The 23,425-nt window shown below is 40.7% G+C and overlaps 1 protein-coding gene across 1 annotated transcript in view; it reads left to right on the top strand.

The window, feature by feature from the left end:
- Positions 1-6: 6 nt before the first annotated feature.
- The window catches only part of DIS3L (DIS3 like exosome 3'-5' exoribonuclease), a 33,206-nt gene continuing 9,787 nt past the window's right edge, over positions 7-23,425 (top strand). Inside the window, exons 1-9 of the mRNA XM_006770822.2 lie at positions 7-71; positions 792-945; positions 9,507-9,635; positions 10,866-11,001; positions 15,242-15,418; positions 16,649-16,727; positions 17,810-17,989; positions 18,775-18,788; positions 21,757-21,918. Of these exons, the coding sequence (XP_006770885.1) occupies positions 827-945; positions 9,507-9,635; positions 10,866-11,001; positions 15,242-15,418; positions 16,649-16,727; positions 17,810-17,989; positions 18,775-18,788; positions 21,757-21,918 (996 nt within the window). The 5' untranslated portion in view covers positions 7-71; positions 792-826. The remainder of the gene's footprint in view (positions 72-791; positions 946-9,506; positions 9,636-10,865; positions 11,002-15,241; positions 15,419-16,648; positions 16,728-17,809; positions 17,990-18,774; positions 18,789-21,756; positions 21,919-23,425) is intronic.

Below are 23,425 nucleotides of genomic sequence, written 5' to 3'. Positions count from 1 at the left end.
ACACGTTCTCTGGCCCCAGCGCCGATGCCTCGGGCGTTTATCCCGGGGAGAGAGCGCCCTCTTCACCTGGGGTCAGTGAGCGATGTGCGCCCCGGTGAACGGGAAGGTCAGGGGGAGTTGGACTGGGGACCGCAGTGCACTAGACCTTCCCGCACTGGCCCAGGGGACGCAGAAGGTTACTTGCTGGTCCCCTTCCCTCTGGGGCCTTTTCAACGACTATTTGGAGTCCTTAGCTTGATTGGGAATTGATGGTTAAGGTGAACATTTCGGTTACCGCTGGTCTCCCCAGCTCCCTGACACGGTCCCGGCGGGCACCCTGCCCCCGCCCTCGCGTGCCCTGAGCATCTTTTCGGGACCTTGGAGACTTCTGCGCATGTTCACAAACTGGAGACAGTACCGACTTGGAATTGCTGGACAGAAACAAGTGGCTAACATTCAAACAAGTGCCTCGTTTAAATGTGAGGTTCTCCCGAGTTAACACAAATATTCAGGTTGTGTTGAAGATGTGCCCTTTTTAAAAAAAAAAAAAAAAATCAGTTATCCCCTCCTCCACTGGCAACACTGTAAACCACACTGAACTTTTATTTATCACCGCTTCAGAAAAATGAAGGTGCTGAATTTACCTGAATGTTGGGCCTCTACCGAAGCACATTTGTCTTGTCCTTTAAAAACTTCACAGCGTAGTTAAGGTTGGAAGTTATTTTGCACAGGAGGGCACCATGACATTGAAATAGTAATAAACCAGGTTTGCAAGTGTTGTCTAATCTCTTACCTTTTGAATTATGTTTCAGAGGGGAAACTCTTGTCTGGTGATGTGACTCATTACATGATCCCCGATTGGAAAGTTGTTCAAGATTACCTCGAGATCCTTGAGTTTCCTGAATTAAAGGGAATTATTTTCATGCAAACAGCTTGTCAAGCTGTGCAGCATCAAAGAGGCCGGAGGTACCTGTTTTGCATTATTTATTTATGGCGTTGATGCACCCACACACACACACCTTTTTTTTTTTTTAGAAAAGATCCTTTGTTGCAGGGGGAGGGGATGCATTTATTATTTTGTCAGAAAATATTTTTTGAACTAATTTAGTATTCTCTTTGCTGGTAGGAATGCAATAACATTATTTTATATTTCTGCTTCAACATCTGTCCAAAAGATCTGACTGTAGATCAATAAGCTACAGTGTCCCCAGTATTGGGTATTTAAGATTCTTGGCTTTTGGTTTACATTTTATAGCAGTTATTGCTTATTTCTTGTTGATAACGCACATTATTTAATCTTCTTATTTATAGATCTATTGTTTCAGATGCTTACTTTTTATTCCCTTGGAGAAAAGTACTTTACTTTTAAATTTTAGACTCCGTTATGGTAGATACAAATCGTATTTGTAGTGATTTATTCAATGAAATCAGAAATAACTTGTTTTATTTTTAGGTTACTAGTATAACTACCAACCATAGTAATTGTATTTGCTAAACAAAGGATTTTTTTATTAAAATCAGTCTAAAATGCTTGCCTTGTACCTTTTAAACAAATGCTCAAAAATTGGTTTTGTTTCACTTAACATTGGGAAAAGATTTATGATTTGAACTTGAAGCCTCATGCTGTATGGAAACAGCATACAGTATTACAAACTATATATCCAGACTCTTAACAGCCCAAGTCATTTAAAAAGCAGAAACTATGCATTTATTCTTTTTTAAATGTTGTAGTTTCTTCAGATCTTGGTCGTAAAAGATGAACTGTGTTTATTTGTATATGAAAATGATAAGTTGTCCTTATTATATGCTCAGTTCCAAAAAATATGCATTAACTAGATTGTGTGCAGGTTTTTCAGACAGAATATTTTTAAATGAGCTTGAAGTTGATTTTGTTCAGACAGAAAGATATAGATGTTTATACACATTCAGATTTAAATGCTGCTCTAGGTGTCGTATTTCAATTTCTGCTACTAAAATCAATTTGTTGTTATCATTCAGATTGCTAACACACTGCAGAGCCTTTTCAGCTTCTGTTTTCTAAAATATTTTTAATATTAAGGATTGTTTTTAAAACCAATTGCTGGGACATTAAAAAACAAAGAATTGGGATTTAAATGTCTTTTCTCCTGAACATTTCAAAAGTAGTTAACTTGATGAAAAACTATTGGTTTTTCTATCACTTTACCATGTCTATGAATATACTAAATGTGAAAACAAAAGATGAGTTATGAAGTAGGCCATAAGATAACATCCTGGTTTTCCCATTTGGTAAGCACTTTTTGAGCCCCTAGTTTCAGGCCTTCTGGAGTAGTACAAAGTCTTAGTTCCTTTCTCAACAGACCTATTGTCTTGTTGGGGTCGGATGCAAGAAGCAAGAAGGTAATTATGACACACCTTAGACACAGGTGGGATAATTTAATGTGGATTATACGAAGTGCAGAAGTATATATGGGGTGTGGGGATTAAGCTACAAAGTCCTCTGAAGGGGTTAGAGACTGGTCTTAAAGGAGGGATAATGAACATGATTGATGTCGAGAAAAAAGAGGCAGGAAAGGAATCAGCAAGTTTGGGACTTAGTGCTTTGTTTACCTGTTAAGCAACCAGCTGGTGTGTGCAGATTGACATAGCTAAATGACCTAAGCCCTAGAAAGTGTCGTATGTTGAAAGCTAACTTTAGAATTGATGATAGCTGTTGAATAGATAACATCCAGGAGTTTGCTTTATTAATCTGGCATTCATAAGTGTTCAAAATGGCCTGTTTCATTAGTGTATTGTACAAAAGTGTAAGTCATTTGACTTTTTATATTTAACCAAATGTGGCCTAACAGAAGCTCTGTGGTGTTTGTTCATTTAATGTTGGGAAACATTTTGTTTTGTTTTTCTGTTCTTCCTTGGGAATTTTTAAGATGCTAGTAAATAATTTTTTATATGCTTTTAGGAACAGTATTGCTTAGGAAAGCTTTGTCAATTAAAAATACCTGCTCTGGCTAGAGCCGGTTTGGCTCAGTGGCTAGTGTTAGGTCTCCGAAGGAGGAATGCACCAGGCCAAAGTAGTGAGGGATTACAAATTTATTTGATCATCCGCACAGCAGGTGGCTGAGCCTGGATGGCTCCAGCACCAGTGAGGGGAGTCAGCGGCTTTTAAAGGACTTTTGGCGGGATTTTTCTGGGTGGAGACTTCTTTATGCATACCCCGAGGGGAGAGAATGGCATGTGGTCACTGCAAGTGTAAAGTGGTCTCAGCAAAGAGAATGTCCATAGTGAAATGACCTGAAAAGCCAGTTCCTGGGGGAAGGGCATCAACTCAATTGCTCCATCAAACCTAACAGTTAGAGTGTCAGCCTGCAGACTAAAGAGTCCTGGGTGGATTCCAGTCAAGAACAGGTGCCTCAGTTGCAGGCTTGATCCCGGGCCCAGGGGGTGCATGCGGGAGGCAACCAGTCAGTGTGTTCTCTCTCTGTCTCTCCCCCTCCCTTCTACTCTATTAAAAAAAAAAAAAATCAATGGAAAATATCCTCGGGTGAGGATTAACAAAAAATAAAATAAAAGTCCTGCTCTGGTCTAGTGTCTAGTTTAAGGATGCCTTGCTTTCTCCTTTTGACCCCCCCTTTCTGATTTCTTCTGTATAGCTTCAGAGTCTCAATAGTTCGTGCCTAGTTCCTCAATATATATCATAAGATAGGAATCATGGACTATTATAGTCGAAGAGGATCTAAGAGGATCTATCCCTATCCAATACATCAGTGTTACTCAACATGAGTAATATCACTGACTTTGTTTCTAAAAGAAAACATTTCTCATGGACACACAGTGTTAATTTAAATTATTTTGTTGTATGACTATTTAAATATCTTTAAACATAAATCTAGGTGTAAGTCCTCATGCTTAAGTACTTAATACAACACTAAGACCAAATAGAGCCCTAGCCAGTTTGGCTCAGTGGATAGAGCATCTGCCTGTGGACCAAAAGGTCATGGGTTTGATTCTGGTCTAGAGCACATACCTTGGTTGCAGGCGCCTCCCTGGCCCAGGCCCTCCCTGGTCGGCTTGTGCAGGAGGCAACCAATTGATGTATTTCTCTCTGTCTTTCCCTCTCTCTTCCACTCTCCCTAAAAATCAATGGAAAAATATGCTAGGGCGAGGATTAAGAAAACAAAACAAAAACTCAAACCTTCAAATTCAATAAACAAAACTGTAAAATCAGAAAACTGCAAATGAACATTAATTTAATGTGACAGATGACATTAATTTACTGAAGTGAAATTACCAGAGTTGGAGAGAGACATAGCTCTAATCTGCTCCTGTATTTAATATGACTTTGGGTTTTTTTTATTTAAATAATATTGATGCGGAAAAATGGCCTGGTCTCATTAGTATATTATACAGAACAGTATGAAAAGTTAAGGTTTTGATTGTTCAGGATAATCACACATTGTGCCATCTAACAATCCTCAAATGATTATTTAATGGGGTTTCTTGATAACTCTGTAAGGCTGTCTTGTTGACCACATTCATTCACAGGTGTTTGTTTTTTTATTCAACAAATCTTTATTGAAAGACTATAGGTTCCAGAAACTGCCAGCACTGGACACAGTAGTGAACAAAAGTAGAGATGGTCTTGAGGGGAACAGGCAGTATCAGGTAAACAGATGGAGAACTGCAGCTGTGACAGGTGCATTGAAGGCCAGGTACAAGGCTCCAGGAGAGCCAGAAGTCATCAGGGAGACGGGAAAGGCTTTCCTGAGGGCGGTGCCTCTACTGAGCTCTGAGGGATGAGTGGGTATAAACCAGAGAAAAGCTTCCCAGGTGAGGAAACTGCTGTGCAAGGTCATAGGGAAGGGAATGCTGCTCAAGGAACATAAAGAAGGCCCTGGATTGGATGGTAGACCTCAGGGCCTCAGGGATGTCAGTGAAAGGTCTTAAGCAGGGTGAAATGACATAATTAGATTGCTGTTTTGAAAAGATGCCTGGGCCAGTGGAGAAAAGGCAGGCAGAAGACAGGAGGCTGTTGCTTTAGTTCAGACAAGAGATGTTGATAGCTTAGAGATGGAGAGAAATAGACATTTCAAATAGCTATTTAGTAGGTAAAATCTATAGAACTTCCTAAGTATGTGACCAAGAGAATTGAAAATATGTCCACGCAAAAACTTGTACATGAATGTTCATAGCAGCTCTCCTTATATTAGCCCAAAAAAAATGGAAAAACCCAATGTCTATCAGTTGCTGAATGGTTACATAAAATGTGGTTTATTCATGCAAAGAAATATTAGTCAGCCATAAAAAGGGATGAAGAACTGGTACATGCCACAACTAGATGAACCATGAAAATATTATTCTAAGTGAAAGAAACTAACCACACAGAAAAATTATATAGTGTATGATTCTACTTATATAAAATGTCAGAATAGGTAAATCCAAGAAACAGAAAGTAGATTAGTTAGGTTGCCAGGGGTTGGGTGTCAGGGGAAATGGAGAATGACTGCTTAATGGGTATTTTTCTTTTGAAGGTGATGAAATGTTCTGGAATTAGATCGTGGGCATGGTTACATAACTCAGTGACTATACTAAAAACCATTGAAATGAACATTTTAAAGGGTGAATTTTATGGTATGTGAATTATATCTCAATAAAGCTGTTACTTTTTTAAAAAAAAACCTGTAGAACTTAGTATGGATTTAGGTAAGTGAGGTGAGGAAGAAGGTGGTGTCAAGGATAACGCTAAGCTTTCTGGCTTATGTAAGTGGATGGAGCGAGGATGCACCCAGGAGGTCTAAGGGGGAGGGGCAGAGAGAGGTCTTGAGTTTGAAGTGTCTGAGGCTGCCAGGAGGGCAGGCGCTGACCGCAGAGGGTACTGCAGTTAGAAGGCAGTCATTCAGCTGGTCCAAAAGATACTCTGTTAGAAATGTTTTAAGAGTATCACCTAATATAAATGGAAACATAAAATTCTTGTAGAAAACTCAAGGACCTTTGAAAGTAAGTCTACTAGACCCTACCAAGGTTCTGGGGAAACTGGTTGAAGTAACACAATGCTGAATGCACAACTCACTTCCCCACTGATTGTGGGACACCCACTTCTAATCCCCAGAGAGTATAGTCAGCAGGGGGATGGGGTGAAGGGATGTTGCATCTGTGAGATCACCTTGAATAAAAATAGTAAAAAAAAAATCAATTTAAAGAAGGTAAGTTCAGCCCCACTAAGAAATTGTTTGAAATGTTTTTGATAATAGAGATTTGGAAAACACTGAAGCCAGTCCAGGGAAACCAGGGGTTTTCTGTAAGACTGGAATTTTTAAAACTTAAGATAATTTAATTGTACTTCACTGTCTAAAACTATTATTCTCTGATCATTCAGGCCAAACTTGTTCAAGGCACCATGGATGTTCTTTGCTGGTTCCATGCGAGTTTCTCAATTCTACTAGTATAATGTGCACTGCCAACCCTGACTAGCAAAAAAAATGACTGTATTGTATGTGTGCACTATTAAATTATAACCATGAGCCCCCATGCCTACAAGAAAACCCAAATGTCACACTCAGACTGATTCCCTGTTTCTTTCCTGCTTTCCCCGTTAATAGTCTTATGCCATTTGTTTGTTTTATCCAGCTGATAGGTAGTTGACAAATGGAAGCACACTCAAAATCTAAGGAAAATATAAGGGGATGAAACTTAAAATTGAGAAAATTCTTTTTTAAGTTATGTAATTTTCTAAACATTAGGAAGAATTATCTTTCTTCTCATTTGGTGCTAAACCCCCTGGATCTGGCTTATAGAACAAGAACATCAGTATTTGGGAAGGACAGGATTTGAGAACACCTGGGTCAAAAATGCAGTGGCCAAACAAATGCTGTGTTGTGTAGGAAGCCTAGCAAAAGAGTAACTGGGTTCTGAAAATGTCAGTTTCTTCTGAGGAATATCTTGTATTGGATCACTGTTGTCACAAAGGTTGTGAGTTCATTGATTCATTTGGAAAACGTTTATTGAGCACCTATTTTGGATTGAGCACTGAAGATACAAAGATGAACCAGACTGTCTGCTGTCTTGAGCATCTGTACCCTCTCTCCTCCCTTGGGCCCTTGGTCTGGCTAACTTCCATTCATCCTTCAGGACTCAAGTGTTGCCTCCTCCCAGATGCCTTCCCCATCCCTCTCATGTTCTTGTCACACCCCAAACTTTGCCTTTCATGGCACTTGTCCCACTAAAATGGGCAGTTCTGTTTTTTGTTTTATTTTGTTTTACCAATTAGTATAGCTATTTTTTAAAATTGTGGTCAATTATATATAACATAACATTTGCCATTTAAAAGTGTACAGTTCAGTGACATTGAGTGCTTTCCTGTTATCCACCAATCTCCAGAACTTATTTCATCTTCCCAGACTGAAACTCTACCCCCATTAGTCACTAACTTCCAACTCTTCCCTTCCCCATCCCCTGGCAACCACCATTCTACTTCCTGTCTGTAAGTTGACTACTCAGGGAAATTCATATACGCAGACGCATACAGCACTTCTGTGCCAGGCTTACTTCACTCGGCATCATGTCTTCAAGTTTTATCCATGTTATAGCATGTACCAGAACTTCCTTTTTAAGGGTGAATGATATCCCATGGTACATACAGATATATAGCACCTTCTGGTTTTTCCATTTACCTGGCAAAGGACACTTAGGTTGCTTCCAGTTTTGGGCTATTGTGAGTAATGCTGCTCTGCACAGGGGTGTACTAATATCTTTTGAGACCCTGCTTTCAATTCTTGGGGGTCTCGACCCAGAAGTGGGATTGCTGGGTCTTTTGGTAGTTCTCGTTTTTATTTTTATTTTATTTTATTTCATTTCATTTTTTTTTTGAGGAAGGGGTGGTTCTGTTGTGTTTACCATGAGCAGGACTGCTTCAGACAAAGGACAGCAGTGAGATGTCTGGGTGGAGACGCCTGAGGGCATGCAGTGGAGCAAAAGACTTGGCACATGGAAGAGTGCAGCAAAAATTTGCTGGAAGAAGGATGTTGAATAAGGGGGATGATTTGTAAACAAATAATTGCACTAAGTTCAGGTGCTTTATTGGGAGTGTATAAAATGTGACGGTAGATAAAGGGAACACAAACTATGGAGGATATGATCAGGAAAAATGGGCAGTATGTTTTTGGTGTTTCCTCTGAAATAATAAATTGTAGATGTTTATGAAGCCTCTTCTAAAATATTTCTTATTGCTTAACAAATAAATGCTGATTTGAAAAAATTCATGCATGACAGAAATGTGTAAAGCAGAAAGTAAAAGTCTTGGCCTCACCGGTCTGCAGGGATGATCACTGTTGACAGGTGGTGTAGACTCTTCTGTGCATAATCTAAGAGATTTTAAAAATGATTTTCAGTGTATCTGTGAACATGGGAAAATTACCGATTTAGTGGGTTCTAGGCATTTTGGGGTGGGGCAGCTTTTTCTGCACAGTGGGATCTGTTAAGGAAAGCTGCCATCCACAGAAGTGAAAATCAATCCCTTTGTTTATTAGGGAATTATAAGTTGTATTATTTGATGATTCAAATAATGTTTTTTATGTTGGCTCAGTTTTCGATTACTAAGAAAAGAAAATCAGTGTTTCTTGTTTTCTAATGAAATGTTGAGGCCATGCAGATAATGGTGGTTAGCATTTATTTGGAGAGTTCTGCCTTTGCTTTCATGAAAAGACTAATTTCTTAAAAACCCATGGTGGCAACCTGGTGGTGGGAATGGAAGGGCACAAATTTTATTATACTAAATAATAACAAGTCATCGACCTTGGATAATTTTTATGTTAATTTAATATCTGGTTTAATATCAATCTCTTTTTAAATAAACATTGTCTTCCTGAGAAATAACTAAATATTCTGTAGTCCACATTACCCCGACTATTGAAAAGCACCTTCTCAGAAATTGACCCGTATAAGACCTCATATTTGATTTGTGACTTGGACTAACGTTGGAAGGATCTCCTGATGAGAAACCTTAAAACTCTCTGTTAGTTCTCTGACAGGTGAAGCTGGCCTCACTCATGTAAATGACGTGGCTGCATAAATAAAATTTACAGATAAATTCCCATACCTAGTTTTCTAGGGCTGCCAGCAAAAAGCAAAAGGTACTAATGCCTAATGCCTAATGCCACTTAGAGAACAAAGTGAGGTACAAAAGTAAAGTGCAAAAGCCTGCTGGCCGCTGTGCCCTCCGTGAGCCTTTGAAGTGGGGGCTCTGTGGGGCAGCGTCATGTAATTACATAATAAATGGCCAGAAGTCCCAGAAGGAGGAAGAGGTCTAGAGGGGCTGGATTGATCCACAGACTAATTAATGAGGCCCTGCCCAGGCACATTCTAGCAGACAGAAATTGAGAAAGAGCAGCCCAATGATACTGTGCACACTAAGGCCAATATTAAATAAATGGTTCTCAGGTTTTAAATGATCCATCTTTTTCTCTAAACTGCCTCATCTTTTTTGATCCTTAGCAAGAGCTGGCAGTAGATGAGTACCTGCTATGTTAGATTTATTTTTCTCCTCTGTGTCACAGACAGTATAATAAATTGCGAAACCTCCTGAAGGATGCGCGTCATGATTGCGTTCTCTTTGCTAATGAATTCCAGCAATACTGCTATCTCCCTCGGGAAAGAGGAGAATCCATGGAAAAGTGGCAGACCAGGTATGGCACTGAATTGCTGTGAGTGTTCATATGATCTTCTGTAATTTCTTTGTCATTGGCTATTTGGGCATTAAGCGGTATGCTAAAATCAACAATTATTCTGGAACCATGATTAATGTTGAACTGCTTACCATGTCAATATTTTAGATATGTCAGTTGAATACCTAATTGATCTATTTTAGAAGTTACAATTAGGGAGGTTATACCCAGAGTAAGTTTGCCCCAGACCTTAATAGCTAGCAGGGTCATTCCAGTGATCCAAACATCATCACTTTAATGCTTGTGTGTGGGAAGACGGGGAGTCCTACTCTTAAGCTAAGATCTCAGTTTTTCTGGCATAGCTCTATTATCCCAGCCAGTCTTATTAAGCTGAAACTGGCAGGTTAATTCCAGTAGATCTGTTTCAGGAAGACCTGTGTCATAGTTTAGATCCACCTAAAAGCAGAGCCTGAAGCAAGGACTTGGTGTGAGTTGTTTACTTCTGAGGCAATTCCCATAAGCAGGACTGAGGACGTAGGGAGAGTGAGACAGAGGAGGGAACACAGGAAAGGATGTTAATGCTGCGGAGACCGAGGCTCCGTCCTGCTGGGATCCTCTGAGAAGCTGAGGAGCATGTACCTAAGAAGTTACCTCGAAGGTCGGAGGCTAGGGCTTTGAGTTAGTGCCCCCTTTAGCTTTTTAGGATATGCTTTTTCATTTATTTTTAGAGAGAAGGGAAGGGGGAGAGAGAAACATCCATCTGTTGGCGCCCATATCCGCCCTGACCCGAATTGAACCTGCAACCGAGGTATGTGTCCTGATCCGGAACCAAACCCGTAACCTTTTGGTGTATGGGAGGTCGCTCCAAGCAACTGAGCCACCCAGCCGGGGCTTGGTTTATCGTTTAAGCCTCACATAGCTTGTCATCCATGTGGTGCTGTGTCACTCAGCCCTCTGATTAAGAAGTGTTAGCAGATGGCAGAACCTCATAGGATTTAGGCCGTATGAAGAAATGAAAGAGATTGGAGTGGTGGTTGGATGTCGTAGGGAAAAGAGATGACAAGCACTTTTTGATTCATCTTTGTGTCCCCCAGAGTACCCAACCCGGGGTGTATTTATAATGGTGCTCAGGAAGTGTTTGTTGAGTGGATAGTTCGCTGTATAAACCAAAGGATAGCAGATCGAAAGTAAGATATAAAATTCTGAGTAAGAGCTTGTGTTTGAGGGCTCACCTGCCCTTTGCTTTTCTAGGAGCATATACAATGCAGCCGTTTGGTACTATCACCACTGCCAGGACAGGATGCCCGTCATTATGGTGACGGAAGATGAAGAGGCTGTTCCACAGTATGGAAGTGAAACAGAAGGAGTGTTTGTGATTTCTTTCAAGGTATTTCCAGCTGGTGTGTGTGTGTGTGTGTGTGTGTTCATTTCCTAAGTAGTTCCCAGAGCACTCTAGATCCCTTTGGCAATATAGGAAAGGGAAAATAAAGAATGAAGGAAGACTTGAAGAAGTTCCATATCTTCATTACTCCCCAGCTAATTAATCTTGACTTTTGCAAATCTGGGCAAACTACCTGTGACTAAGGCCTACAGCATCCGAGACCTCAGTCCAACAAGCCCCTGTTGACAGAAACTTATGTAGTTTCAGCAATAACAATATTAGTGATGATGATGATGATAATAGGTTGAATCTTATAAAATTGCCACTGTTCTGTTGTTGTGACCTACAAAATGGCGATTTTACATAGTTCCACCAACTAGCAATAGCCGACATATCTATGCCACACACTGTTCTAAGTGTATTACTTCATTTAATTCTGGCAATAACCCAGGGAGGTACGTGTTATCATCCCCATTTTATTGGTGAGGAAGAAAACTAAAGCACAGAAAGGCTAAGCAACTTGCCCAAGGTCACATGGGTAGAAAGTGGTAGAACTGGGATTAGAACCCAGGCAGTCTTTATTCCAAAGCTCTTAACTATCATGCTTTACTGCCTCCCAAATAATTCCTCTGAATACACATAAAACAGTTTTAAAGGCCAGTCTAGTTTCTTCACTCTGCCCCACTTATGAATATGCATGGGGGTTGAGAGACTGAAGGAAGGGGTGAGACATGATATTGTTTATATGAGGGCTGTTGGATCAGTTTGGTGTACAGATCACAGGAAGGAGCAGCATTCTCGGTGACAGGTTCTTGGGCCGTCTTAGCAACACAGTTCTCCTATTTCGTAGGTACCTTTTGGGACAGTAGGATGAGTATTAATCTCTCCGTTGATTACTTGTCTCTTCTGTCTGCCCAGTTGGTCAATCAAGTTCCAATGGTTGATATCTTTTTTTGATTGAGAGACTAGAATGAGGCCCTCCATTACCCCTGTCAGTTTACAGAAAGTCTAGTTGGATTTCAAATTGTAGATTCTATAAGTGTTTCAAGGTGTGTGTATTGCTAAAGATTTGCCAATAGAATTCTCTTGGCCCCACTATAAAAAGTGTTCTGGCGTGCCAGTGAATTCCAGGGCACTGGATATTAATGGCCGTGTCACTTATTTTTTCTGTTGCAATACATCATGTCTTGTTCCTACAGAGGACAGTTGACTAAAATTACATTTTTCTGCTTTTTGTGAAAATTGCTTTTCTTTGTAGTTCAGTGGTATAGTACAGTTTTATTTTGTATAGCATCTCCTAAGCAAACTCCTCTGTGACGAGGGCTTCATAGAAGTGAATGATAACAGGAGAATGGAGATACTGTGAAGATCATGTGTGAAGGAAGCCCAGAATTTTCTGTGGGGACTTGAAGTTAGATGGGGAAGAGCGAAGGCGATAAACCCTCTGGAATAGGTGGTTTATCATAGTAAAAGTTAATCTTGGTAACTTTTATGCCTTCTCTTTATAAATTCAAACCTTGGATAAAAGTACTGTAAATTTTTCTGCAAAATTTATTGATTTACATAAAGTCCTTAATTTATATAGAATTTGCTGAATTGGAGACCTTTGGATGAATTTATTTTATTTTATTCATTTTCTTTTGTTTAAAGCCTGTTGCTTTTTTTAAAATCACTTCTAAAAAAAAAGTAAATAAAAAAATAAAATAAAATCACTTCTAATCATTTAATGTAATTAGTTACAATTTAGTTTAGATTCATGTGTGGGGTTGTTGTTGTTTTTTTTGCAATTTAGGAGTAAGACTTTTATTTTTAAACTAGAGGCCCATTGTGCGAATATTCACGCAATAGCCTTCCTTCCTTCCCCTGGCTGCCGGCACCGGTTTTCCTCCGGCACCTGGGACCCAGGCCTTTGGTCTGGCCGCAGCAGAGAAGCCAAGCCTCTTCAGTCTTCAGTCGTCTTCAGTCTTCACTCCATGCCTGTGTATGCAAATTAACCCACCATCTTTGTTGGGTTGATTTGCATGCTCATCCTGATTGGCTGGTGGGCATAGCAGATGACCAATTTACATATTTCTCTTTTATTAGTGTAGATATATTTTAATTGATTTCAGAGAGGAAGGGAGAGGGAGAGAAAGACAGAAGCATCAATGATGAGAAAGAATCACCAATGGGCTGCCTTCTGAATGCCCCCTACTGGGGATCGAGCCCGCAACCCAGGCACTCAGGTACCTGGGCACGTGCCCTGACCAGAAGTCAACCATGTCCTCCTGATTCATAGGTTGACCCTCAACCACTGAGCCAGATTGACCAGGCAGACTTTTTTATCAGTACTTTTTCCTTGATGTTTTAGCTATAAAACATTTATTTGTTTTGTCAATGAACATGTTAAGTTGTACTGTGGCTTATGCAACAGCTATCACTTAAGCAAGCCTTATTTTCAATTAGCACTAAAACAGACCACTGTATATTCACTTCTCACCGAGTTGCCCATTTTGTTTCATACCACTCACATTCTTGTTTTAAATGTCTTTTAACAGTTCACTTTACAGTGCTGTTTACTGAAGTTATTTGTTAAATAAAAATGCATAAATTTAAACACACACATACTTAAGCAGACAACTTTTACCAAGGCTCCTGTAACTTCTGGTGTCTTTCCTGACCCCTCTCACACAATTTTCTGAATTATGTTTTCCACCTTACCCAGCTGCACCACAAGAGCAACTGCCACTAATCCTAAGTAAACATTTCCTATTCGCCTTAGGAAGAACCAAACCCAGCTTTTACCAAACCTTTGGTATCTGAGGCTCATACTCATGATGTGCAACAGTTGCTTTTTTTTAGCAGAGACTAATTCTTGGTGCTAATAAATGATAAGTGACCACAGAATTGGGGTACCAATGTTAGCACAGAAAGAACTTCTGGGAGGACTAGGGTAAGAAAGGAAGTAGTTTGAACAGGACCCTGAAATTAGTGGGAGAAAAGCTAGAGTTAACAAGGATCATTTATTTTCTTTTTAAGCACAGAAAGAGAATGCTAGATCCTACCTTAGACTTAAAGTTGAATTAATGCCCAGCCGGTGTTGCTCAGCATTACCCTATAATCCAAGAGATTTGATTCCCAGCCAGGGCACATGCCCGGATTGCTGGATCGATCCCCAGTGTGGGACCTGCAAGAGGCAGCCAATCAATGATTCTCTCTGATCATTGATGTTTCTATCTTTCCCTCTCTCTCTCTCTCTTCTCTCTCTCTCTCTCTCTCTCTCTCTCTCTCTCTCTCTCTCTCTCTCCCTCCCTCTTCTCTCCCTCTCCCTTCTTCTCTGAAATCAATAAATATTTTTTTAAGTTGAATTAAAAATCCTATCAAAATTTGATTTTGTTTAGTGAGAGTCGGCCATTTGAGGGAGTGTTCCCTGGACACACAGAGTAGAACTAACACAGCTAACCTCACCCACCACACCGTCCTCTTGTGCGTGATCACCTTGGGGTTTTGTCCAGGGCCTTTCTGAAAGAACTACGCCAAGATGTTCAATGATATTTGGTAATATCGGTGGGGACTCTGGCCACTTGCTTCAGAGTTATGTTCATACCAGGTCATCACACTAATGGCAACTTCAAGTATCATTTACATGAGGAGTGTTACTACATCTGTGGACAGTCTGAGAAGAAGGCTCAGTCTTCTGGGAGCTTATGAAGTGAGGGAAAGCCTAACACCAAAGAATACCAGTACTTTGCTCACTTGACTTTCCCCGCTCTCTGCTCATTTGACATTGCCAGTGGATTGAGGGCAGGGAGACATTTTCTTATGCACTTTACTTCTTGCCATGTTTATGTTCTTAAGTTTCTTATAAATTCCAAACATTGCAGGGTATTAAAAAAAGAAGATAGGAGCTTTTTCTATCCATTCATTATAGGCCATTAGCTGCAGCAGTGACATGCCAGGCAGACTGTTGGTGTGTATATGCCTGTCTGTGGAGAGAGAGAAGGAGATTTGAAAGTTCAGAGTAATCAGGGAGGTGGAAGGGTTCCATGGAAGAACAGCCTCCCTGGGGTTCATTGGCAAGGCTTCAGGGGTTAATGAGATGGCAGGAAGTGAACTGGTAGCATGAGGTTTAGGAAGGTAATGCTCATTTGACACATCTTCAAAACTGCATGCTGGCCATTCCTGTTTGGGATTGTTTTATAATGCTACTATAATGAAGAGTTACTCTCTTCTGACCATGTTTCTCTTGTGCCTCCATTGAGTGCAGAATTACCTGGACAATTTTTGGCCTGATTTAAAAGCCGCCCACGAGCTTTGTGACTCTATCCTTCAGTCTCGGCGGGAAAGAGAGAATGAGAGTCAGGAGAGCCACAGGAAGGAGTACCCCGAACACCTTCCCCTGGAAGTGTTAGAAGCTGGCATTAAGTCCGGACGCTATATCCAGGTGAGGTGGTCATGAGGAGTGCGCAGCAGGACCGGCCAGTGTGTGCTCTTCCTGTCTCCTGTCAGGGGTGTCTAATGTCAAAGGCTGTAAACAAGATGGGTGGGTATGAGCAAGCCCAGGCCAGCGATGTTTAAGGTGCTTTGGGAGTCATTCTTCCTGTAGGCGTGGCTGTCTGGTTGGAACTGCTCTGCCATGTTCTTAATTGGATTACACATTGAGCATCACACGAGTAACCTGGTAAACACCTTCTATCACTGGGAAAGGGAATGTATTTTTGAATCAGGGTCTGGAGGTTTGGCAAAATTGTGAAATTTGGCTTCTTCACTCCTTTGTCATTTTTTTCACCCCTTTCAAGGGCCCTTTATGACCCCCCCCAGAACTTAGAAACCCATATGCTTTCAGGGTCTTGAGAATAAAGCAGATAAAATTATTCAGATTTTAAGTTTTGCATGTACTCGTGTGTGTGTGTTTCTGTGCAGTTTTATCACATGGTTAGATTTGTGTGTCTACCTCCACAATCAAGATACAGAATTGTTCTGTCTTGGATTTTACATTTTTATTTTTTTTTAATATATTTTATTGATTTTTTTTACAGAGAGGAAAGGAGAGAGATAGAGAGTTAGAAACATCGATGAGAGAGAAACATCGATCAGCTGCCTCCTGCACACCTCCCACTGGGGGTGTGTCCGCAACCAAGGTACATGCCCTTCACCTGAATCGAACCTGGGACCTTTCAGTCCGCAGGCCGACGCTCTATCCACTGAGCCAAACCGGTTTCGGCGGATTTTACATTTTTAACAAACTACTCAGATTACTTCTATGCGGGCAGAAATTTGAGAATGCAACACTGAATTCCTTCCCTTAAGTGTGGGCATTTTAAATTAATATACCTAGAAGGACTAATTCTTCCAACTTGGGAGTAAATTTCACAACGTTCTTGGGAGAGTACTTTGAGAAAGAAGGTTTTTAAAGACCACTCATCGCTTAGGTAAGATAGATCCTGGCACTTTCAACACTTGGTATAGCTAAGAATAGTTCAAAATGATGGTGTATTTTCTGGAGAAAAGAAACTTGAGGTGATGAATATTAGTCCAAAACAAAGGGATCACGGACCTTATAAGAGTATTATGGGGATATTGTTATATAGGTTTTTTAAATTTAAGTTTTTATCTTTTGGAGGTAAAGCAGGCAGGAAAAAAATTTCTACATTGATTTTTATTATGATTTCAGGGAATTCTGAACGTCAACAAACACAGAGCACAAATAGAAGCTTTTGTGCGACTTCAAGGAGCCAGCAGTAAAGATTCAGGTTCAGTATAAACCTTACATAAATCTCCATACTAGCTTTTCATTCTGATACTACCCAATGAAGAAAGCAAAGTTGAAGTTGTCACATCGTATATGCCATGTCAGATATCCCCATGTATACTGGGCGTGTAGGATCATGAGTTGATTTTTTTTTCTTCTCTAACTTTTTGTTGATAATTTCTGAATTTATTGTCAGAAACTTTAAAAATTATAATAGCTAATATTTTATTGAGTGGTTGCTATACACTAGGTACTTTTCTGAACACTTAACATAGGTATTATTGTTTTCCACCTTTTCTACATGAGGATACACAAGGCTACACGTGAGGAAACTAAATTCCAGGGAAGCACAGTAACTTGCCCAAGATCAACAGTTGCTGAGTGGGGGGCTGAGACTGCCACTGAGGCAGCCTGACCATGATTTTAAGACATTGCCCTGAATTGCCTCAATGTGCTATATTACCTCATTGGAATCACTAAAAAGGTATAAAATGAAGAAAATATGTAAATAAGTTGAATGATGGAGTCTACGTCCTACTTATACAATGACAAGGTGCAGAAAACCCTGACTGTCAGGGAGCATGGCTGGGCTGAAGGAGAATGAGACGCAATGGCTTTCTCGGGGCTTTTGCTCATCAGAATCCCCACCCCCCTTCCCCCGCCCGCCGCCACACACACACACACACACACACACACACACACATACACACACACACGTCAGTGCTGCAGTATCCATAGTTCATCAGCCTGCTGGCCTCGCCCTGGCTGCGTGGCCCCTGCAGGTGTGTGACAGAATCCCAATGTAGGCTTACATGGTCTCATGTAGGGAACTGTTACCTATTTTAAAGGATGATTGAAGGTGATCCTTTATGAAAGCACATTATAGAGTATGACATGGTGGCTCTGTTTCTTCATTCCTAGCCTGTGGAACAAAATAAAGAAGTTTGACCTATTTTTTTAAAGAAGGAGGCTTTTCTTTGTAGGAAAGCTGATTAGACCTCAGATATATTATGTTCGAAGCACCTCCCTGGTGTGGCACCCCCCTTGACTTTACAGGGTTTCTCTGTGCTATCCCAAACACAGATTTAGTTAGCGACATCCTCATCCACGGGATGAAGGCTCGAAACCGCTCGATTCATGGAGACATGGTGGTTGTGGAACTGCTTCCTAAAAGCGAATGGAAAGGAAGAACCGTTGCCTTGTGTGAGAACGACAGTGATGACAAGGCCACAGGGGAGTCCCCCAGCGAGCCCATGCCCACAGGTGAGCCAGCTGGAAGTCCCACAGTTACCCGTTTTTCTTGTGAAATGTTTATTTTGCCTCTCCTCAACAATCCAGAAATTTCGCAATTATTAATACATGATATCGGCTCTTTTCCTACATTATCAGCTTCCCCTCTCTGCAGGTTTATTTTATTCTCATCAGCACCCAAATATGCTGCAGTATCTCCCATCTTAAAACAAAAACAAAACCCCCCTGAGCCCCACATCCCCTGCAGCTACCACCCTTTTCTCTGCTTCAGTTTGTGGCGAGACTCAGTGAAACAGTTAACTTGCATTCTCTCTGTGTCTTCTCTGCCCATTTTCTCCCAAAGACACTACATTCAGGTGCGTCCCCCACCCCCCACCCTAAAAAGAAAACCTTGACCTCTTGTCAAAGTCACCAGCGACCTCGTTGCCAGCAGTCCTTGGCATATGTAGCCTGTTGGTAGCAGTTGGCCTGTGGACCACATCCTCGTCTTTGGCTTTGGGTTCTTCCCTCCCCTGCAGGTTGCTCCCCCTCAGGTCCTTTGCTGGTTCCTCTCAGCCTATTGTCTGTCCTCTTGCATGCACCTGGCCCCTCTCTGGATCTCTTTCTCCTGCGCGCTCTCCATAGGGGCGCTCGTTCAGTCTGGCTTTCTATCCCCAGCCCAGACACCTTTAGCCTCCAGTCTTGTCTACTCGGTTGTTCATTTGGCATCTTCCCCTGGATGTCTAATGGGCATCTCAAACTTAACATGCCTAATAACAAATTCCCTATTTCCACCCCCAAACCTGCTCTTCCCTGAGTCTTCCCCATCTCCGTAAGTAGCATGTTCACTTTACATTGGTCAACCCAAAGACCCTGGAGTCATCCTTGAATTTTCTTTCACACGTCAGCGAGTCCTAGCATCTGCAACTGAACTCAGCCACTCTGTCCTCCACCACTTCTCTCCTAATTGGGTCCACTAGAACTCCTTGGTGAGATTTCCCCAGCAGCCTCCTCGCTGGTCTCCTGCTCCCACCCTTGCTCCCAGATAGTCTTTTCTCCACACAGAAGTCACTGTGGTCCTTTTAAAAATCTAGGTCTTGCCACATCTCCACTCAAGATTTTCCAATGGCTACTTCCTGTTTCTCTCAATAAAATCCAAAGTCCCTACTCTGGCCTACAAGGTCCTGCCAGTGCAGGCTGCCTGCCATCACTGTCCTCTTCACCATTCTGCTCCTGCCACGTTAACCAACTTGTCCTTCCACCACCGGAAACAGGCTGTCCCCACACACCCTCACACCTCCTTTTCTCACTTCAAGTCTCTGCTCACATGTCACTTTATTTAAAGTAACTGCTACTTCTGACCCTTTATTACTCTGCGTCACCTTACCCTACTTATATCTTTCTTAGCAATCTTTACTATCTCGCATATATTTATTGTGTTCACTGTTTCCCAGCCCTACAGACACCCAGACTACAATGTACACTCCAGGAAACCAAGGACTTTGTTTTGATACTGCTAAATTTCCTGTACCTATCACAGGATGATTGCTGATAGAGGCTCAATAAATGTTTATGAAAAGAAAAGATAGCACTTTTTAAAAATATATTTTTATTAATTTCAGAGGAGAAGGGAGAGAGAGATAGAAACATCAATGATGAGAGCGAATCATTGATTGGCTGCCTCCTGCACACCCCACACTGGGGATTGAACCCGTAAACGGGCATGTGCTCTTACTGGGAATCAAACTGTAACCTCCTGGTTCATAAGTCAATGCTCAACCACTGAGCCACTCTGGCCAGGCAAAGGCAACATTTTTAAATACTAAAACTTGTTTTTTTCAGTCAGTGATGTTTAAAAGTGTTGTGTATCAGACTTAAGTGATTTGTATCCTTTTCTGTATATCATGTTGAGCCAAGCAATCTTGGCCGGTGGGAAAATGCAAGAAAAATAGTAAAAATGCCCAGTAGAGGGAGTGGGTTTAAAAAATACCCAGTCAATGAAAATCATTCACTTTTCCCAACATACCTGAACCTGAGGTCACTAAGGTAAGAACAAAAGAGAAAGTGGGACTAAGGGATTCTAAATGTCACATCAGGCCCCTCAGAAGAAAGGGCATACTGCCAATGTTATTAAAAAAAATTTTTAGCCCTAGCCGGTTTGGCTCAGTGGATAAAGCATCTGCCTGCAGATTGAAGGGTCCCAGGTTCAATTCTGGTCAAGGGCACATGCCTGGGTTTTAGGCTCCATCCCCAGTGTGGGATGTGCAGGAGGCAGCTGATCGATGATTCTCTCTCATCACTAATGTTTCTATCTCTCTCTCCCTTTCCCTCTCCCTCTCAGAAATCAACAAATACATATTTTTAATTTTTTAAAAATCTATATTAACAATAAAATGCTAGGAAGGCAAATTTTAAGCATCTCTTGACGTGTGTGGATGTGCTTGAAAAAAAATGAGATGTTGTATTTCCTGCTTTTTTTCCTCACTTACTGCTAAACTTGTCTGAGTCCAAATAGGTGACATCTCACCACTTAAGGTTTTGTTTTGTTTTGTTTTGTTAAGAAATGAGTCTGTGGCCCTAGCCGGTTTGGCTCAATGGATAGAGCATCAGCCTGTGGACCAAAATGCCCCAGGTTCGATTCCGGTCAAGGGCACATGCCCGGGTTGTGGACTCGATCCTCAGTGGGGCACTTGTAGGAGGCAGCCGATCCATGATTCTCTCTCATCATGGATGTTTCTATCTCTCTCCCCCTCTGCCTTCCTCTCTGAAATCAATAAAAATGTATTTTTTTAAAAAAGAAGAAGAAGAAGGCATAAATTATTGATAGCATCTGGCATTTGAGATCCCATTTTTTTAAAATTCTAAATATATAGAACCATCTATTAAATAGTCCTTGGTTAATGAATGAAGGCCAGAGAGAAACCGTCCTAGAAAGAGCTGTGTAAGACAACCAGAGAGAACATACATTACCCAGCTGTCCAACACAGAAACTTTGAATGGATACACTGTGCCAACACTAACAAGCTTTCTTCTAGCAAGCGATATAGAAATACGATCACTGCCCTGTAGAGATGATATAGTGATACTTCACAGAATCGATTATCCATAAAGGAATATAGCACCAGAGAGAAGGCATAAACAAGAAAGTTAGAAATTAAACTTTTACTGTGGTGAACAGTGTAAGCATCACCCAATTTGATTAGCCTGACGTTTTGCTGTTTCTAAATGAGACAGTAACCTGGGCATTGTGTACCTTTACGTCTGGAAGCATTATACAGCTTCCTGAGGCCAGTTGGAAATACTGTTTTCCTTATCCATGGTTTGCTAGAACTGGGGAGCATTGGCGTCAATCACATTGATACCTTCTTCCCCACCAGAAGATGACTTAAGAAATAAAATAACTCCTACACACAAAAAATTAAGATTTTTGTTTTGGAATTTAATTTGGACTATGCATAAATGAATTATTTCCTTGTGTTGCAAATGTTAACTAAAATGTATTAGTAGGCTTTTTTAAAAAATAACCTTTCTTTAATAAACTAAAATATCCAGCCCATTTATTTGATGTAGAGAGGTGATGCCTTCCTCCCAAGCACTGTGCCAGGCATTTATATGCCATGTGGAAATTTGGTAAAACAGGAAGACCTGTTTTAAAAAATACACACCCGTTATTTGCAAATTGGCTACTTTTGGAGCTCAATGCGGTTTATCTCTTGTTTGTTTGGTGCTTCTAATTGATCCACTTACCTCCTGGCGCTGGGCTCATGGGTGGTGGTTGTTTTTTCTCTCCTTCGGTGCAGGACTTCAGGGTGGTTGTGCGCATTGATTCCTGGGAGTCGACATCCGTGTACCCAAATGGACATTTTGTGCGTGTTTTAGGAAGAATCGGAGATCTGGAAGGAGAAATTGCAACCATCCTGGTGGAAAACAACATTTCGGTTGCCCCTTTCTCAGAAGCTCAGGTCAGATTTCTCTGAGAACTTTGGTCGGGTGAAAGACATTTTGTGCATTTTCCTTTTGCCTTTGTTGTTGTTTGTTTCATCATTAAGAGAGAAAAAAAATCTTTGCACTGTCTAAAGCCACACACAATGAAAAATTCTCAATCTTCTTTATTCTGTTTGAACCAGACTGAAATCAGCTTCAAGTGCAGAGTTAGTTTCCTATAGCTTCACAGCTCTCAAATTTTTACATTTTCCAACTGTGCTTAAAAATGGCATGTCAGTATCTTATAGTCAGTATGCATCCATCCCCAGCAACTACACGGGTACCTAGTTACAGACCCACTGGGTTCTGCTCCCTGTCATAATCATTCACAGAGGCCTGCAGAAGGCTGCAGGAAGCAGCTCGTTGGGCTCCGTACATCTCTGATCCTGGGTAAAAAATATCCTGCTTATTATGAAACAGCTTTTGAAACCTTTACAGAAGACAAAACTTTCATGAACATAAAGCATCAGCTATTTTCATCACTTTGCAATCCTTTAAAATCCTCGTAAATCTTGTTTATTATTCTTGCATAGCTATATTCCTAGTGTGCACATACTATTTTCTGTTCTGCTTCTTTCAGTTAAAATTATTTTTATATATTGATGTAGCCTACTTATTTTTATTTTTTTAATTTGTCTTTATTGTTGAAAGTATTACAGATGTCCCTTTGTTTTTTGTTGTTTTTCCAATTGACTCCCTCCTGCCCACACCTGCCCGAGCCTACTTATTTTTAATAGTTATGGCAAATTATTGTATACTAGAGGCCCAGTGCAAGAAATTCGTGCGTGTGTAAGTCCCTAGTGGCTGCTGGCTGGGGCCTGCCTTCAATCTGCGTTGCCCCCTGGTGGTCAGCGCACGTCATAGTGAGCAGTCGAACTCCTGAGGGGACACTTTGCATATTAGGCTTTTATATATATAGGTTGATGTACTCTAGTTTGCTTAAGTGTTCCTCAGTTATTGGGCATTTGAGCTGTTTAATTTTTCAGTATTGTAAAAAATGCCATTTCAAATATGTACTTTTATAAACATTGTGTTTTTTTTCTTTTTAATCATTTTCCTTGGAATGTAATCCTTCAAGTGAGATTACCAAATCAAAGGACATAAAAAATTTAAATAGCTTTTGTTATGTATTGGCAGATTGTTCTTCAGAAAAATTGGACCAGTTTGCATTGCCATCAAGAGTATTGGGTGTTATTTTCAGTGGAATTTTGACAGATCAATAGATATATTAGAAAAATATTATAGAATATTTTACATTATTAAATTTTTATGTTTAACATTAGTTTTTAGAAATTATTTGTTGACTTGTTTCAGCTCATAGTGAAAATGTTAGAATACAATAAAGCATGGATTAGACTTACAGGACTAGAATTCTCTTCCCTTTTAGCCTACTTAACTACAAATTGATGGTTTAAGTGGGTAATAATGGAGAGAGAATATCCTAGATTGGTTCGGCTTAAATTATCTTTGAGGAATACCTTTTTT

The sequence above is a fragment of the Myotis davidii genome, unplaced genomic scaffold (assembly GCF_000327345.1).
Source record: "Myotis davidii unplaced genomic scaffold, ASM32734v1 scaffold461, whole genome shotgun sequence".
In the NCBI taxonomy this organism is placed as follows: domain Eukaryota; kingdom Metazoa; phylum Chordata; class Mammalia; order Chiroptera; family Vespertilionidae; genus Myotis; species Myotis davidii.
Note: the sequence above shows the minus strand (reverse complement) of the source record. Positions and strands in the feature narration are given on the sequence as shown.